At 35.1% G+C, this 18,078-nt stretch overlaps 2 protein-coding genes across 3 annotated transcripts; one reads left to right on the top strand and one right to left on the bottom strand.

Annotated features, from left to right (window-relative positions):
• Positions 1-469: 469 nt before the first annotated feature.
• Positions 470-8,864, bottom strand: LOC101257606 (zinc finger CCCH domain-containing protein 5). The gene is made up of 9 exons (XM_010316008.4): positions 8,245-8,864; positions 6,995-7,147; positions 6,732-6,869; positions 6,399-6,557; positions 4,707-4,799; positions 3,941-4,057; positions 3,546-3,620; positions 3,138-3,361; positions 470-1,717 (listed from the first exon to the last, which is right to left on the bottom strand). The coding sequence occupies exons 1-9, from the start codon at positions 8,641-8,643 to the stop codon at positions 718-720; spliced, it is 2,358 nt and encodes a 785-aa protein (XP_010314310.1). The 5' UTR covers positions 8,644-8,864; the 3' UTR covers positions 470-717.
• Positions 8,865-12,102: 3,238 nt separating this feature from the next.
• On the top strand, positions 12,103-18,018 carry LOC101257901 (NADPH-dependent pterin aldehyde reductase). 2 transcript variants are annotated; one of them, XM_004230371.5, is made up of 7 exons: positions 12,103-12,257; positions 12,352-12,502; positions 13,322-13,545; positions 14,869-14,938; positions 16,540-16,733; positions 17,217-17,389; positions 17,604-18,018. In XM_004230371.5, the coding sequence occupies exons 1-7, from the start codon at positions 12,198-12,200 to the stop codon at positions 17,671-17,673; spliced, it is 942 nt and encodes a 313-aa protein (XP_004230419.1). In that variant the 5' UTR covers positions 12,103-12,197; the 3' UTR covers positions 17,674-18,018. The 2 variants fall into 2 exon arrangements, with proteins under 2 accessions (XP_004230419.1, XP_010314315.1); XM_010316013.3 differs by having other exon boundaries at positions 12,151-12,263.
• The last annotated feature ends 60 nt before the right edge of the window (positions 18,019-18,078 follow it).

Genomic DNA, 18,078 nt, shown 5'->3' on the forward strand with positions numbered 1-18,078 from the left:
ACCAAACACTTGACAAAAAATAATCTCTACACTATTAATCCCTGCATTACTAATCCCTGCACTATCAATGTTTGTACAAAAGGACCCCTAAGTTATTAACATTACATGCCTTTATACACAATAGAGTGTATAACTAATGCTGACATTATTTTTTACATTGGTCATCATCAATACGAATTTACGAAGAAAATTTATAGAAATATTGTCGCTACGAATTTCAAATACATTGGTCACATTAGGATTCGTCAAATTAATAGATTAGTATATTCTATTTTACACTAAAATTTGTGGGTTAAGAAAATGTTTTAAGTTTTAATATTCTTTTTAGTAAGTACTAATTTATCAAGCAATATGCTATCAACCCACAAGCATAGGTGCCGAATAATCTTGTGCAACAAGGCTGGAGCAGAAGGACAACACACTGATCATTCAAGCAAAGAATAATCCCTTGCTCTAGCATAATCACAAGTAGATGACCAATGTGTATTTCTGCATTCTTCCATTGAAATAAATGGCAATTTTCCCAACTGCAGTTGAGAAGGCATCAGAAATTAACCTTATCTTCAGTCAGACAAACAAGTGTAGAATATTTACAATCTAAAAACTGAAACTTAGCAATGGCTGATGCCTGTAATGTCATCCTCAAGTTCTTTCCAGCATTACAACTGAGATTATATATGGTATGAACCTCGTGAAAATAGTAACGCAATGGCTGTCTTACGAACTTAAGTGTCCAGTGTAACTCCTGTCTTTTCCATTGTGTGCCCTGTCATTCTCTTTATATCGTTTTGACTTCTTCGCAGAGTCCATCCTATCACTGTTCCCCCTCCTTTTTCGATTGATTGATCGGCTACTTCCCCTTGTTGTACCACCACTATAGTCCCCATCATCATTTAACTCAGATTCCACATTGTGATCTTCAGAATCATCAATTACAGACTTCTTACTACTTTTAGAGTGTGTTCCAGTAGCACCTTCATCAGGTTCCCAGCGGCCTCTTTCCCCAATGTCTTCATTATGGTGATAAGGGTGATCCCTATCTGAATGGACCCTCTTGTCAGAACTTGGCTTTCTTTTATCTGTGATAGCAGCAGTCCAATCTCCAGTGGTATTATTATCATGGCTTCCGCTATTCTTATCCCAGCGATCAGGTGATGATGGAACACCGTTATGGCGCCTAGAACTGCTTCTTCTTTTCTTGTGACGCGAACTTCTGTCTCTTTTCTCATCCAACCACTCACTGCTGGAATCTGTATTACGATCTTCCTTGCTATGTCTTGAGCCCTTCTCACTGTTACCAGATCCTGCATCTCCGTATCTCTTCTTTTCCAGCAAATCATCACCAGAGTCGGAACCACTAACTCGTTTTTTGATGTGATCATTACGATGTTGAAGCCCCATTTTTTCATTATGGTGGTTTCTTGATTTTCTTCCTGTGCTATGGTGGCGCTTCACTCCCTCTTTCTCTCTGTCAGATAAATCCCAATCAGAGTCACTACTGTGGTATCTATTTTTACCATGTTGATTTGTTTCCTCTTCATGTTGTCCTGTCCCCTCTTCAAATTGTTTCTTATCAAGAATTTTACGCTGTTTTTTATCAGTACGGTCGCCTCTCTCTTGATGTATCCTCTTATGAAAATCATAATCATCATAGTGGATCCTTGAACTTCTGCTCTCCCTTGAGCGAGACCTTCTCTCCCTTGAATCGTAGCGATGCCTGTCATTTCCCGAGAACTTAGCAGATGTTTTATTTGAACATATTATAAATAATAAAAATTTATGCTAATAAAAAACCTACACCTTTTCTGGATGCAAGAAAGTCCTATATTACAGCATAATTTTTTTAAGGGTATTGAAATCAAATGTTAATCCATGCTTTCCGCACTCTATTCCTATATTACAGAAGAAAAAAGGATAGTTTCATCACCAAAAATAGGAGAGAACCTGCCCGTCTGAGAATGCGCTGAAGACAAGAGAAAGGGTACAGAAATAACATTCAATATGAATAGTAAAAATCATGTCTGAACCAAGCATTTTTATTATTCGTCTTTTTAAAGCCCTTCACCACTTAACAGACTGTAAGTTTTCCTTTTCTTTTTTTAAATCATGTTGATTGGTTTTGTCTCATTTGCATGTCCACGATTGGTTCCACTATGGTTTGATTATTATAAATAATAAAAATTTATGCTAATAAAAAACCTACACCTTTTCTGGATGCAAGAAAGTCCTATATTACAGCATAATTTTTTTAAGGGTATTGAAATCAAATGTTAATCCATGCTTTCCGCACTCTATTCCTATATTACAGAAGAAAAAAGGATAGTTTCATCACCAAAAATAGGAGAGAACCTGCCCGTCTGAGAATGCGCTGAAGACAAGAGAAAGGGTACAGAAATAACATTCAATATGAATACTAAAAATCATGTCTGAACCAAGCATTTTTATTATTCGTCTTTTTAAAGCCCTTCACCACTTAACAGACTGTAAGTTTTCCTTTTCTTTTTTTAAATCATGTTGATTGGTTTTGTCTCATTTGCATGTCCACGATTGGTTCCACTATGGTTTGATTATTTTTTTATAACAAGGGAAACCCGTTGCCGCTACCCTTTTAATGCACACAGGGTAAAAACCGCGCTCCTATGCAATACCTCGCAAACCACATAGAAGAAGTGACCCGCACTAGACAAGCCGGACGCAACAAGTTCAACCCAAAAGGCAAACCCCTTGATTTCGCTAGAAGGGTTTCAAACTTGAGACCTCCAACATAGAAGTCCCAAGCCAAACCACTGGTCGAATTTTTGACCCATATGCAGGTCTGAGCCATATTACTTATCATCTAACCCAATTTTGACCCATATTTTTACTAGTCGAATTTTTGACCCATATTAAATACAGGTTGAGTTAGTTTGAACCAATTTTCTTTAGCTCGTTCTTAACCAGCTCAAATTCAACATAACTACCTGATTGCCACCACTACAGATCCAACAATTGTCCTACTGTAATCTCTTAAGATCAGAGAGCCATAACTGAAGTATCATGTTTAAGATGGGTGCATCCGCATATTCTTTTATAAAAGACAGAAGTATCAAGATACGGTTCAATACATTTCACATGAAAGATACCAAAAACTAACGGACCTGTCAGAATCAGATGCCAGCGTCTTGTAGGAATTCAACATCCGTTTTGAGTTTTTCTGTTCAAGCCGTCTATCATATACAGACTCATCAGCATACCCAAACAAAGCAGCCATCTTTGTAAGCCAGTATCTTGGCGGTGGTTTATCCAAGTCCGCCCATTCATAATCTCCACCAGGATTGCGGAAACAATGGATAAAGTTGCATGCCGTTCCACGGGAGCATGACTGTCAACACGTGTGTAATTCATGTTAAAAGATAGGAAGTACAGAAGATCTTAATATCAGAATCAGGTAAACAGTAAAGATGTTCATTAACTATTACTCCCTACAAGTACTGCCGACAAAAAACAGAGAGTAACAAAGTCATCAACACAGAACTCAAGCGACAGTAGTGAGATTCAAGTTGTACCTTAAGCTTTGATTTCACGAATTCCCCACATATGGCAACCTTCCATTTGGTTACGCTAACAAACTCGCATGTGATCTATCAAGAATCAGACATTCCAAGAAGAATAAACAGTTATCAATACATTTTAGCCAAGCAGTTCAAATGCAATGATGCAAAGTACATATATAGGCTATTGTTTGTGACCTAGATGTGTGTATTTGCATGCGTTAGGATGTTAGTATTATCAGCATTGACTCTTCAGGGTAAAAAGAAACAATATGCTATAACCAAAAGGGGAATTTTCATATGCTTCCATGCGATTGATTTTCTTGAAAGAAAGTTACTAGAATAACAGATAGCAAAATGCACGTCTCATTTGAACTGCAAACCATTAATTTATTTGGAATTCAAAATACCTGTTTGCTAGCGAAGTAACGGCCATTTATAGAATGATAAGCAAGCACTGCAGAATCTATATCTTTGTAGTGTACATAAACGTTTCCTCGCAAATGAGATGAACTGTTTCTACACACCTATATGTGGGAACATATTAGTTGGTGGTTAGGCAATCAAAGGAGAAAAAGAAGCAAGCTTTTACTAACAGTATTATTGTTGTGACACAGCTCTACAGAAGATGTCCTTGGTTTACATCTACCGATACATGTTTTAGTTTTAGATTCTAAGTGTCCTTTAGAATGTCGGATTTTTTTTTATTTTTTGGGGGGAGGGGGGAGTGTCTTAAAAAATAAAAATCAGGCAAATTTTACAGGATTTATCTTAGAGGAAGTTTTTTCCTGTGGGGAAGTCATAAACAATTCCCGCACTGTTCCTGCTTACAAACACACCTAAAGCGCAAAGCAATTCACTCTCTAACACTTCCCTTTTGCTTCATTGGGAACCAAACGTACCTAAGAGAAAATGCTAGAATATTGTAAGGCACCTCAACAACGTAGCCTTTGATATCATTCTTCTTTCAGCACGGAGTAGCTAAACTGTGTTCTATTATTTGCATGAATTCTTACTATTTGCAACATACAAGGGAGCAACATTCTTTAAAAGAGTAGAAAAGGACACTGCTCACTTCCATGAAATATTCCTGCTGTCACTGATTTTGGAACTTACATCCTAAATTGAGGACATGATTAGCAATAAGTCAACAACAGAAAGAAAGAAATTCACTACCTTGAAATTTATAATTTCTCCAAATTTCAAAAATTCCGTGTGAACATCCTCATAAAATTCCTCAAAACTACATTCAACTTCCTCATCTGTATACTGTAGAAAGAAGAACAGAAGACAACAATTGATTGCATAAACATATGCAGAGTATACAAAATACAAAAAGAGGTGCAAATACAACTAGCAAGCACTTTAGCAACTAAATAACTAACAGATAACCAACAACCACTAACGTAAATTGGAAAGACTCTTTAAGATTTTGCAAATTCAAACTACATAGAGCTACCAAAAAGAAATTCAGAGAACATTCATGTATGCATAAAGACTATGCAGGTATAACGAATTAAATCCCATACACGAAAATCCGCATTTGAGCATTTAGTACTGGACAAACTACTATTTTCAAGAGACAAATCAATAACCCTCAAAGTTGCTAAAAATAAACAGAAAACATAATTATAGTGAAGCTTATTAAATAGAAGCAAATTAGTAATTAGGCAAGGAACTAAGCTCCACCAGGTCCTTTTTTGTCTGAGATGCAAATAGGAATATACTCTCGTAGATAATGGTAATACAGTTTCAGAGGCTTAAGTTAAGATACAAAAATCTGACACTAAAACCACAGCTATCTACTTGAAACTATTGAAAAAGAACATAAGCATTAAGTAATTGTGAACTACAAATTTCCCGCAAAATGGTCACAGCATATGTAAAATGAGCAAGAGAATTAGAAGCTTGATGACTAGATTTTTGGATAATTGTTAAGACATTAGATAACTCCTCTATCGGCTTGACTATGGAAAAGGGGATCCTTTCAATAGTCAATGGGTATCATGAGCTACATAGTTTGCACCAGGTACCTAAGAACTTTGTCAACCCCAGATACATCTCTAACAGGGCTAAGCCACAGCTTCACCACTAATCTGTAAAGTAGCAATCACACGAAATAGTGATACCTATTATTCAAGAAAGGCAGGACAAATCCCAATCCAAAAAAATCGTGGCTGTCTTCCGTTTCTCTAGTACTAAAAATAGATCGGCAAACAACATGAAGAAATGTGAAAAATAGAAATCACAAACATACAACTGTTATATTCAGAATTCTTTAGCTCACTTTGCAAAACAGGATACAGAGTTCGCTAAGAGTCTCCAGCTGAATCGGCGGAAGAAACACGTGCCTCCAGAATTTTCAGGGAAGATATTCTGTTTTAAGGGAGTTAAAGAACAAACAGAAAGCTTCTACCGTGAAGAAAATAAATTACTTTTTGAGTATAAGAATACATTACAACTTAAACATAATACACTACCCATCACTTGGATCAAATGAAATGACCACACTTAAAGAAAAGGGAATAAGATCAAGTAGAAAATTACCAAAAAGTAAAAAAGAGGGTTAATGTTGGAGCCACATCTTGACATACTGTTTGTTTCATTACATATTGACAATCGACAACCAACACTGATCAGTACTAATTCAGGTAAAGAAGCAATAAAATTAGACATACCCAAAAAATGAAAGATTTATCTATTCAGACAATTGCTTTTTTCGCTTTAGTAAAGAGAAGCATAAGCAACCTAAGGATGAACTTACCAATAATTTCATAACAGAAGTTCCAAAGAAAACTGAAAACTACTAAAGATCAGCAAAATTTAAAATCAGGATACTAGAGGCACATGAAGACTTCATTAACAGACCTCAAGCCCCTCATCCTGCTCCCAAGCAAATCCAGGTCCACAGTACATGTTCTTCATGAGCAAAGTGCAGGATTTATCGGGATAAAAGTGAACCCTACTGCAGCGCGAACCAAATCGACAAGCCCCGGTTTTTAGGTGGAAAGGACAATGAGCTTTATCCTGACACGTGATAATCCAGAAAGCAGAGGGTCATGCTAGACCAAATGAGAGGATATAAGAGACTAGCTATGTTGAATATTAGAAGTTTAAAGCATAAGAAAATCAATAACCTGTCATGACTAGGTAGGCATATCTACACACAGTACACTATAATTAGGAATTATGAATGTTTACCTGCTCAGTTCCAAAATTTGGAGTTTGAACAGCAACATTCTCCAACAACTGTTGTGCTGAAAGAGAAGAAGCATTCTTGTAGTCAGCATAGACTTCAGATTGTGGAGCCAGTGGATTGGATGTTGGCCTGTTGGGATCCTGCATGGGCAAAGGATAGTATTTACAACCCATTCATTTTGGCAATTGCTAGGTGTTAGGATTGTTTTAAGAGGACAAAGCTGGATTTGGGAAATACACTAGTACAGAGAATTACAGATCAGTACCTCTTTCACAATCACAGGATCTTGATCCTTCTTTTTCACTTTCACTTTATTCCTCTTCACAATTATCTCATTTCCTTGCCATATAATTTCGGGAGGCCCATCTTCTACATATTCCCACTCGACATCTTCATCTGGCTCATTTTCAAGGGCAACCTGCTAGAATGTATGTATATGAAGAATACCAGTGGGACCATGAAAATCACAGCACGTAAAGAACCAAGACATACACAACAGGTCTAGGTAGGAAAGGAGAGGGAGGGGGAGACAGAGAGAGTCGCGGACATTTGCATGTGCTGCTAAATTATTCAAATCCCCAGAGTGAAGGTTTTAAGAAACAATAGAAGATTGGGTGTTAACTATGTCTTTCTTTAGACCTCTAATTATTGGTATTTCTCTTGTAAGTAAGAGTTTTCCCATATTTAATGAAACTATTCCTTAGTTGATAAGATAGAAAAATATTTTGCAAAACAAGACATCAGAACTGTCTCAACTCTCAACTACCCGAGAACTAGTTTGTTGACCATATTAAACGGGTAGCATGATCTGGATCAAAGGATCCCTACCTGAACCTCTATGGATGTCAAATAAAAGAAATTTATGCTCACACATATTTAACCAACACCTGATATACTAGATGTGTCAATAGAACAAACTTCGTGCGCAATTGTAAGCTGCAGGCTGAGATCAATAATCTGATAAACACAAACTAATTTGTGCGGTCAAAGAAACACATGATATGCTATATTTTCCACTCGGTTTATGTAGTCATATTCAAACTTAGAACAAAATTAGAATAGTTTGTTTGACAATTTGTCTCCACTGACCAACTCCTATGTGCATTCTCTCTGCATTGTGATCATTGTCAAACCAGAACATGCTTTTAAATCTCTAGAAAGCATCCACCACAATTATCCAACTGCTAAAATGTTTAACCTAATCCCCGAAAATTCAAGATTCTCTTTGCTTGTTTTAGAATTGATTGCCAGACTAGAATTGGGAGGGTCAATCACTTCAGATTAGCTTTTATAACCAAGAAAATGCTAGTGAACTTCTGACTTCTTTCATAACTTCCTCAATTTTGTTTCAAGTCACTTAATGTCTATTGTACAAACATCCATTAACCCCATTAATAAGCAACAGCAACTATAACCAATACAGTAAATACATTATACACAACCCACATAACTCAAAGTTCAGTACTATGCAAATAAAGAAGATGTGGAAGTATATTTGGCACCAGTTATGTGTACCTGGCTTTGTTTTGCCTTTTCTTCCTCGTCTTCCACTCTCCTTCGTTCTTCTTCTTCTACCTCTTGAGCTTCTTTTCGAGCCAGTGCTTCGAGAAAGAGCCTCTCTCTTTCCTCAAACTCTCTCCTTTCTCTCTCTAATCTCTCCTTCTCTTCCTCTTCCTCCAGCTGAATCCTGCGAAGCTCCTCGGGATCATTCAGCTTAGCCTCCTCTTCCTGGCGCGTCTTCTCAGCTAGTTCCTTCCTTTTCTGCTTCCTCTTCTCCTTCTTCGTCAACTTCCTTTTCTCCTTGCGATTGTTGCATATCTGAACCTCCGCCGACGACGACGAAATTGGTTCGACGCGTCGTTGAAGTCCCGTTGCTTGCTTGTCGTCTTCTTCGACTGATATCGGTTCCGTCATCGTCGACGTCTAGGGTTTCAATAATGTTAATTACAATGATAAGTAGTAGTAGTATTCAGCGATCACAGTTCTGTCATTTCAATAACGGAAAAGGCGTCATATTGGCTTTGCACTCGTCGGGTTTCGTTTTTTCCGAAAAGAGTCTAAAATAGGTGGCTTTAAAATTATATGAAAAGATTAAATTGTAAATTTGTAATGGTTGAGTCACATAATTAAAAGGTTCATTCAATTATTTTAAATGACTAAAATTGAATTTAAAGGTGAATGGAGAGGTTATTAGTGCTAATAGGTGAATGGAAAGCGTACTTTGGAGTCAATAGATGAATGAGGAAAAATTGTGTATCATTGTCAATATTTCGAAGGTACTCAGATCGTTTTTATATTTTTTATTAGTAATAGCTCCACTTGCAATTTAACCTTGGCTAATTATTTCGTTACTTTTATTATTAATGAGCGATTACATGAATATAATTTAATTTTTTATTAAAAACTTATTTCTTAATACATTTTGTATTTGACCCAATTTTTAAGTTGACAATTGTTAAAATTCAATGCCTACACCCTTTACCCTGATGGGTAAAATGACAAGGGAAAAGGATGCAGGAACAAGAACAAACTCATCTTCAAAATTCAGCGAATAACTCAATCGATCGTAAAGGGGTTCAGTGAAAGAGATTTTTTGTGCCGATTTAGTCTATTTTTGATGAAATTATATTTTGTGGCTAAATTGGAAGGTTATTGGATTCTTAGTTGTTGACACAAATTAGTGGCGGAGAGAAGCTTGGGATTTTTTTTATTGTTGACCCAAATCAACGTCTGAGTTCTCCTAAGAAATGGCGGGGAGGACGGTGATGAGGAAAAAATGAGAAATAAATGGATTGTACTCTTGAATTTTTGCTTTAGAGATAGAGGTGAAGTAGGTTCGGTTAAGTTGATTGTGTCGAGTTTGGATTATATTAGGGGGTGAGTTATTTTTGAAAAAATCAAATAATTTTTAAGTTTTTGGGTATATTTTTTTTTATCATTTTTCCTTAAAAAATAAGTATTATGATACTAGAACAAACAATCTCATGGATTTTTTCACCATATTTTAACCCCTAGACTAAGAGCTTGTTTAACTCAGCTTAAAAACTGGTCAAACTGACTTAAAAGCTGATTTTTGACTTATTTAACTGTTTGGCAATACTCAAAATAGCTTATTTTAAGTTAAAAAAAAACTTATTTTAAGCCAAAAGTTAAAAGCTGGGGTAGGGGTGTTTTTTTTTTTTAAGCTTATAAGCTGTTTTAAGTTGACCACATTTTTATGTTTTTTCCCTTAATATTTTTATACAATCTCCAAATTACCCATATAATCCTAACATCTCTTTCTTCTATTTTTCCCTTTTCACGTTTGGCATAACAACTTCAGCACTTTTATCCAAACGTATAACTGCTTATTTTAAAAATAAGTTTCAGCACTTTCAAAAGTATTTTTCTAAAGCTGCTTTTACTAAGCCCATCCAAATGGGCCCTAAACATTTAACTTGTGTCAAGAGATATCAATATTTGCATATATATATTTATTAAACTAAATTTTGACCTCTATATAGAATTTCATTTTTCAACGAAGAGGTCTCGCTTGACGCTCCTTACCTAAGGATGGATCCAACCTTGTTAGTCGGTTAAAAATTTATATGTCCAAAGGACGAGAGTGGTGAAAATTAGAATATTGAGGTGAATCTATGATCGTACTATGAATGACAAGATTAAAAATGAAGAAATTCAGATTAAGGTAGGAGTAAAATGAGACTAATTAAGATGATTTATACATGTGAAGATGAGGTGGTGCATAAGACCCCAGTAAGAAGATATGAAAAATTGGCCACAGTGAGATTTATGAGAGGCAGAGATAGGTCAAAAAAAGTTAAGGTGAGGTAATTAGACAAGACATAAAACAATCCAGTTTAATGGGGATATGACTTTAGGTATGAAGTTACGGAGGTGGTGAATTATGGTAGAAAATTAGTATATAGTTGAATGTTATCTGATTTCCTAGCTTGATAGTTTGATGCATTGTATTTGTTTCTAGATTTATTTATTTATTATCAGTGGTATTGATATTTATTTCGTAATTGATATATCTTGCGACTTTAATTATTCTTCATTGTCTATTGTACTACAGTTGTCACGTTAGTTGGTTATGATTGTTGCCCTCTTTGGTATGTTTTTGTTATGCTTGCCATGTTATTTTTCATGTTCAGTTTACTTTTTATATTGTCTTGTTAGCTGCTTTGACGTTCGATACTTGAGTTGGGGATCTTTAGAAAATATCGTATTTATCTTTTAAACTAATGATAAGATTTGTGTTTATTTTATTCTTTTAAACCTTATTTATTGACATCGTAGAAGACGGAACTAACTTTTCCCCTTTCCTTAGAGTCAAGTGGCCCAAGGGGCAAAGACTAAGCTGTTGTGATGGTGTTTGAAAAGAATATTTTAAATACAGCTAGTGGAAGAAGTGGGTTGTTTCTTTTTATATTTATTTTTCCTTTGATGGAATCGTTTTGGGTTTATAATACAGTATATTATGTTGTGTTGATAGTTTAAAGATAATATTTATCTTTTGATTGTTATTTTTTTATATTATATTGTTAAATTTATCATTAAGGTAAAGATGAAATTTCTCATTCTATGTAATAATAACATATTCAGCATGATCCCGTCATTATTTTACCTTTTCCTCCTCATTTTGTCTTTACTTGTTATTAAATGGGAGAAGGGCGAAGGGCGAAGGGTTCACAATATCGTCAACTTTAATTAAGAAAAAGTTACATAACTATATATCTTATTTTATTATAATTCCTAAATTTCTTATTATTTTTAAAAACTACAATTTTTTCTCTCATATTCATACCTACCCTCTCTCAGAACACTCCCTATTCGTTCCTCTCGAAAACATCCCATCCATCTCGGATAATTCTTTTCATTAAATATTATGTCATTCGCAATGTAAAAATTATGTATTCACATATTTTTTGATATCTCTGAAAATTGAGATCCTATGATTTTAAAAAATTTATATAAATAAAAAAAATGTATTATGATATGATTAACTTTAGCACCCATATTCTCCAAACTAATTTTCTCCAAATTGACCTCTACTATATATGTAATATCCTGATCGTCATCAAGGCAGGTCCGCTATAAAGCCTACCTCAAATGCCCCAATCTCACTGAATTCAATTGAATAAAGTGGTAAAATTTGGCCAAAATGAGATTTTTTCTTTGTAATTTTATTTTTAAAAATCTTTTACCCTTTTATTTTTAATATTTTTTACTAAAAAAAAAATCAATTTATTTGAAAATAAAAGAGATATTATAATTTTAAAATTTTTCTCGCCAAATTCTTACCATTTAGCAAATCACTTTACTATTTTTCATTTTGAAGTTGAATAAATTGATCAATTTTTTGGTGGCTATGATTTCACGCAATAAATAGATAAATAAAATTAATTTATTTAAACCAATAATAGTACTCAGTCCCTGACCACGCATCACCTACTTGGTGGGAAGCCATGGCCATTGCAGGGACAACTCCTTCTTCACCATTTCTGGGCCACGTTCCTTTCCACATTGTAATGGTTCATTCTTCTCCCTCTCTCTCTCTCTCTCACACATAACTATAATTTCTTGTTTAATTCAATCAATTGATTAGCTGGTTTTCTGTAGGGGAAATCCTCATTTGCTCAATTTACCCACCATTCACTGTTTCGGGGTTCAAAAACAACTGTCAAGGTTCTTCTTCCTCTTGGGAAATTCACTTCCATTTGGTTTCCTCAATCTCAGAGATTTCGCCAGAGAAGTCGGATTCACGCCACAGGTCATCCATCATTCCTTTTCTTTTAAATTTTCACCAACCAAAAAAAAAAAAATCAAACTCTATAATAAAATTGGTTAGGATTTAAAATGTATGAATACGAAATTCTAATTTACTTAAATAGTGGATTTTAGATTTAATAATCTTCACATATTCAAGAAATTTCTGGCATACATATAAAATTTGAATCTAAATTATCGATTCATCGCGATTCATATAGTCCCAACAGTACTGCAAGGTGTGGGTGTAATTGGGTAACCAGAGAGGGTGACTCTAAAGTTGAGGTGGAGCTTACGGGATAACATTTGAGATTAATAGACACTTATATTGTATTGAGTTTGTATTCTGTAATTTTTTATATGATATTTTGCTAACTGAATTTTTAAATTCACGTATGATATTATTTGTTTGTGTCAATTGAATAATTAAATTGTCACATAAATATACTAAACGATTAAAAGAACTTAAAATATTGAATTTCGTTGAATTTAAAAATTTAATTAACAAATAATCAAATAAAAAAATTTAGATTATAAATTGGTATAAGTACTGATTAGATCGTTCGATCTAAATAAAATTATAGTAGAGATTCAGAGTACATTTAGTACGACATATTTTCCATTATAATTACTATTTACGTATTTTTTCAAATAAATAATTTTGATTAAAAAAAAAACAGCAAAGGTGAAAAACACGAAAAAAAAGAGTCGATTCCGCCGGGAAATGAAAAGAAGCGTATTTCTTCTGCTTATGGCCATTTATTTTTTAAAAAATAAAATAAAAATAAAGACATGACACTACCGCCAATGCCTACTCCGGCAGGAAATCCGAGTATGCGATCAGCCGGAGGAGCGATACGGACGTTGTTAATCACCGGCGTGAGCCGAGGGTTGGGAAAAGCCCTAGCCCTAGAATTGGCAAAGAGAGGACACTACATCATCGGCTGTGCTCGTTCTCAGGACAAGCTTAATGCCTTCCAAACCGAGCTCGCTTCCTCTACGAATCCTCCTTCAGAGAACAAACACCTCCTCATGAGCGTCGATGTGGTAATCCTCTATTTCATATTCGCCCTTCTCCTTTTATTTACGTGTGAGCTGTATTTGCATTTCAAATCTGTACCTCATGTTTTTCTTTTCCCTTTTGATTTAATTGTGTGCTTTTCTTGGAATATGGCTTCAATTATGCATTAGAAACTCAGCAGTAGTCGTAGATGGAAGGACTTATATATCCATCTAGAGTAGGGTTCATGCTTCCTGCAGGCTCTTTTAGACTTTTTAGTTTTAAGTAATAAAGAAACATACATAGAAGATTGCGAACAGAGAAGAAGCTCTTTTATCTTTGAACTGGATACTAATAGGTTCAATGCATTATTGTTTCTTCTTTAGCTAATTATGACATCGTGGGGCATGTAGTCGAAAAATCCAAGTTGCAAATGTGCACAATTGATAGGCTGAAAATAAGGTTTGTAGACTAAGGGGAGGTAATCCTACAAATATCAACTACTTTAGTTGAATTGGGGTTTTGACAGTGCTGGGTATGGTTAGTTTATGAACAATGAGGATGAATTGAGTGGTGGAAGACTGATAGGATGAGTTGAATGGAAGACAAGGAAAATGTAAAGGCTATTTCTCTCGGGTTGAAGAGTGTATTCCTTACTTATTTAATTGGGGAGAAGTACTTTGAGAATATAGTTAGACCGAAACTGGGTCTCAAAGCTCATTTAAAGGCACAAATTGATAGACTTCAGGGCTATAACATAGGATTGGACAAACATGATGTGGGACATGAACTCAAATGATAACTTTAAATGACCCAAATATAGAATGAAGATACACCAGTTCCCCATTTTGATATTTTTTACGGTACAATCGTAGAATCAGCTTGCCTGAGGTAAAGGATGCCATGAATAATATTTGGAAGGGCTTGTGGTCCAAATGGTATCCTTATAGAGGTTTGAGTTTTGGAAGTGTGTTGAACAGGTTGGTGTAGGATGACTTGTCAAGCTATTCAATGTTGTATTGCAAAGTGGTAGGATGCCCGATGAGTGGAAAAAGAAAAGACACTAGTACCATTAGTAAAAACTAAAAACCCTTGTTGGTTAAGGAGAGAGGGAGTAAGTAAGTTGAGTACGAGTTTTTTAGAACCTTCCCGATCAATTTTTTATACCCTGTTTATATTCCTGAGTACTTGCTCCCCAAGTTGCTCTCATCTGAAGCTCAGGTGTTTGACACAGTTGAATGTTATTATGGTGAATAAACATATTGGTTGACTGCAAGAATGAATATATGTGTATGTTCTTGTGTATCAAAATCACTCATCAGCCTACATGAATCTATCAACATAGTTTGTGTTTTTCCTTGGAATTTCAGAGTTTAAATAGCAGCGTTGAAGAGTTCGCACGTGCTGTTATGGAGAAAAAGGGCGTTCCTGATATCATCGGTACTTGGTTTACAGCCTTGCTGCTGATGTACATTTTTTTTTAAATATTAAATGACATAATGATCTTATCTTTTCTCCCATTACAAAAATTTAAGTGCAACCCTATTCCTGTCACTCTATCAACAACGCAGAATTGATTATTTTTTATAATATTTAATATTTCAGACGAGTTTTTCTGGAATTTTGGTAGTTCTTCTAATTTAAAGAAAGAAATCATCCCTTTTGAAATCAATCTGCGGTGGGTTGACTGAAAATTGGAGACAGTTGATCCCCTATTTAAGGATGTTGTTTCTCAGTTTCCTGTCAGATCTTCACACTGATTGATGAGAACATATTTGTCTGAGAATTTCAGATCCTCAAATACAAATATTCTTTTTGCAAAAAAACAAAAAAAGTATATAGGTCCTTGAGGATCTGAAATTAATCTTCACATACATACTAATTTATATACTGGAGTTCTGATGTTTTGCTCTTTGATTATTCATCACTACCTGATGATATCTTTACTTTAAGAATGCCAATTATTATGAAGATGATAATCAAATTTCTTAGCATTGAGGGAGCAGCATATAGGTTTTGGTTTCTACTTAGTGAAGAGGGTAAAACAAGTGCTTCTGACTTCTCATTGTTGAAGTGGCTCATATATTCTCTATTTGTATATCTTGAGCTGTTTCAAGACTGACCAGTGTAGCCATTGGCTCTGTGCTGTTTATCAATATGTATTATGCCATATTGTGCCTTCATTCTTTTGCCGCTGTTAAGCATTTGGTGCATTTTTAAGTGTGGCAGTGAACATTCATGCACTTGAAGTTAAATGCTGCAGCTTCTAGCTGTATACGCTTGCACCTTTAGTTGATGTGCCTGTTGACACATGCTTTAAAAAAAAAATTGTGTCTTAAGTCGAGTTGCTGGGACAGGGGATATAATTTGTGTCTTGTAATAAGTTGAAAAATTGTAATGAACGAGGTTCGTTTTCTAGATTCTGATGGAGATTTGGTTGATTGATTCATTGACGGTGAGTTTCTAGCTATAAAATGAAGGTGGGAAGTTTAGATGTATATTTACTCTTAGCTAAGAGTGTTGAATATAAATGTTAGGTTGATATAGGTAGAAAAATTGGTTGGATCAATGACTCTATTTCTTTAAAGTCTCCTTAGGTCGAAATGAGTTAGATCAAAATGGGTTGACTAGTGACTTATAGTCCAAACCGCCTTACTCAACACTACTGTTCTATTTGCTTATGTTTTTCTAGTTTATAGCTGGATAGTTGAGTTGCTTAAAAATGCTTCATTGTGCAATAGAGTAAAAATATATATTTCATCAAAGCCATTTGTTTGTCCATTTTTTTTTTTGGTGATAATGTGATGTGACAAAGCTCCAGGTTTATATGGGTCGGTAGCTAGCCCATGTTGACCCAGTATTCTTGATGTGTTAATTTGAATTAACCTAATTTAACCCTTGATGATCATGTCACTCACCCAACCTGTTGAAGTTTGCTGAATTGACAGGTTACACTTTTATGATTTTAAATTGACAATCTGCTGTTTGTACTGGTTTGTTATCTCACATTCAAACGAACCTAAAAAATGAACCTCGTTCAGTGAACTGTGCGGGAACTATTAATAGGAACAACAAACTTTGGGAAGTGCCAGCTGAAGAGTTTGATTCTGTCATTGATACTAATCTGAAAGGAACTGCAAATGTTCTGCGTTACTTTATTCCCCTAATGCTTGAGAAGAAGCAAGGAGTGATCGTGAATATGTCTTCTGGATGGGGAAGATCTGGTGCGGCACAGGTAAAACTCAGTTTCTTTTCTACTGAAATCACCAAAACTTTATACATAAGTTCTCATAGTCTGTTAGTCATATTGTTGATGATTTGCCAAAATGATGGTTCTTGTAGCCAGCTGTGCATCAGCTCATATTTTTTGTCCCTAATAACTGAGGGATTTCAAAGTATGTAAAGAGTTGATGAACTACATTTTTCTGTATAATCTCGTTGACATTTGAGAACATTTGCACTAGATGATTTGTAGTGAGTAGTGACCATGGAACTCAAACATTATGACCCTTCAAGCATCTAAAACTAAGTTGAATTTGTTTTTGGGTCTCAAATGTGAACTTTAAACTGGCACTTCAAGATTTGGAAGTTAATGAGGAAGTCACTTAATAGATGTAGGATTACAAGATGCAAATGGATGATGAGAAAGCCTATTATTTTTATTTCCATTACTAGCTTATATAACTTATGTTGAGACCTGCTTATTAAATCTTCACAGGTGGCACCTTATTGTGCTTCAAAATGGGCAATTGAAGGTTTGACAGCATCAGTTGCGAAGGAGTTGCCCCCTGGAATGGCAGCTGTTGCACTTAATCCTGGTGTCATTTACACGGACATGCTTCAGTCATGCTTTGGCAATTCAGCATCCCTATATCAGACACCTGAGTCATGGTACTTCTAACTTGTCAAGAACTAAGAACTACTTATATACGATTGCTTTGGCTCTTTGAATGCAATTTTAACTTCTTAATACAATTGGTATTTGGGGTTTGTCTTGGAATGTTTCACTTCAGGCTTCAAGTTTAAAGTTATTGCATTTGCTTCAAGATGAATTTCATAATCCTCTGGAAGTCTGTTTATGTCTAAAATCCTTCTACCTTGTCAGGGCTCCAAAGGCGGCTAATATGATACTAAATCTAACCATGGCTGATAATGGGGCATCTCTCTCGGTGTAAGTTTACACAATTAAGCGACATACTCGCGTTAGCAGGCAGCAGAATGATGGAAATCACCAGTTTTTACCTTCGTTGAGTGTGATGCCATTTTTCTCCCCTAGTTTAGGAAATTTGAAACATTTGTAATGTTTTGAGAAACTTTAAGAGGGAATTTAGGCTTTATGTAAATTCTTTTTTGTCTATTTGTTTGAAAAAAGTTGCTAATTTATCAGTTGGTCAGCCTCTTATGATCCATAAACATAACCAGATTTGCCTAATAACTAGTACTTGGTCCCTGTAGTTACTGCTATAATCGAATGATGCCTTTGGGATATAATTATGAAGTGCATTCTTTCATTCAACAAAGTCTCTATATAATTTGTTTGGCGAACATCACATCTATCAATTATATGAGCTTATCTAAAC

Source organism: Solanum lycopersicum, chromosome 1 (genome assembly GCF_036512215.1).
Source record: "Solanum lycopersicum chromosome 1, SLM_r2.1".
Classification (NCBI taxonomy): Eukaryota; Viridiplantae; Streptophyta; class Magnoliopsida; order Solanales; family Solanaceae; genus Solanum; species Solanum lycopersicum.

Bases quoted from the DNA above. Each gene is read 5' to 3' on its own strand.
- LOC101257606 (XM_010316008.4), bottom strand. From the start codon at position 8,643: ATGACGGAACCGATATCAGTCGAAGAAGACGACAAGCAAGCAACGGGA. The intron at 7,148-8,244 runs GTACACATAACT...ACATTCTAGCAG, and splicing joins AAAAGGCAAAACAAAGCCAG to GTTGCCCTTGAAAATGAGCC. The intron at 6,558-6,731 runs GTAAACATTCAT...ATCACGTGTCAG, and splicing joins CAAATTTTGGAACTGAGCAG to GATAAAGCTCATTGTCCTTT.
- LOC101257901 (XM_010316013.3), top strand. From the start codon at position 12,198: ATGGCCATTGCAGGGACAACTCCTTCTTCACCATTTCTGGGCCACGTT. The intron at 16,734-17,216 runs GTAAAACTCAGT...AAATCTTCACAG, and splicing joins GAAGATCTGGTGCGGCACAG to GTGGCACCTTATTGTGCTTC. The intron at 17,390-17,603 runs GTACTTCTAACT...CTACCTTGTCAG, and splicing joins TATCAGACACCTGAGTCATG to GGCTCCAAAGGCGGCTAATA.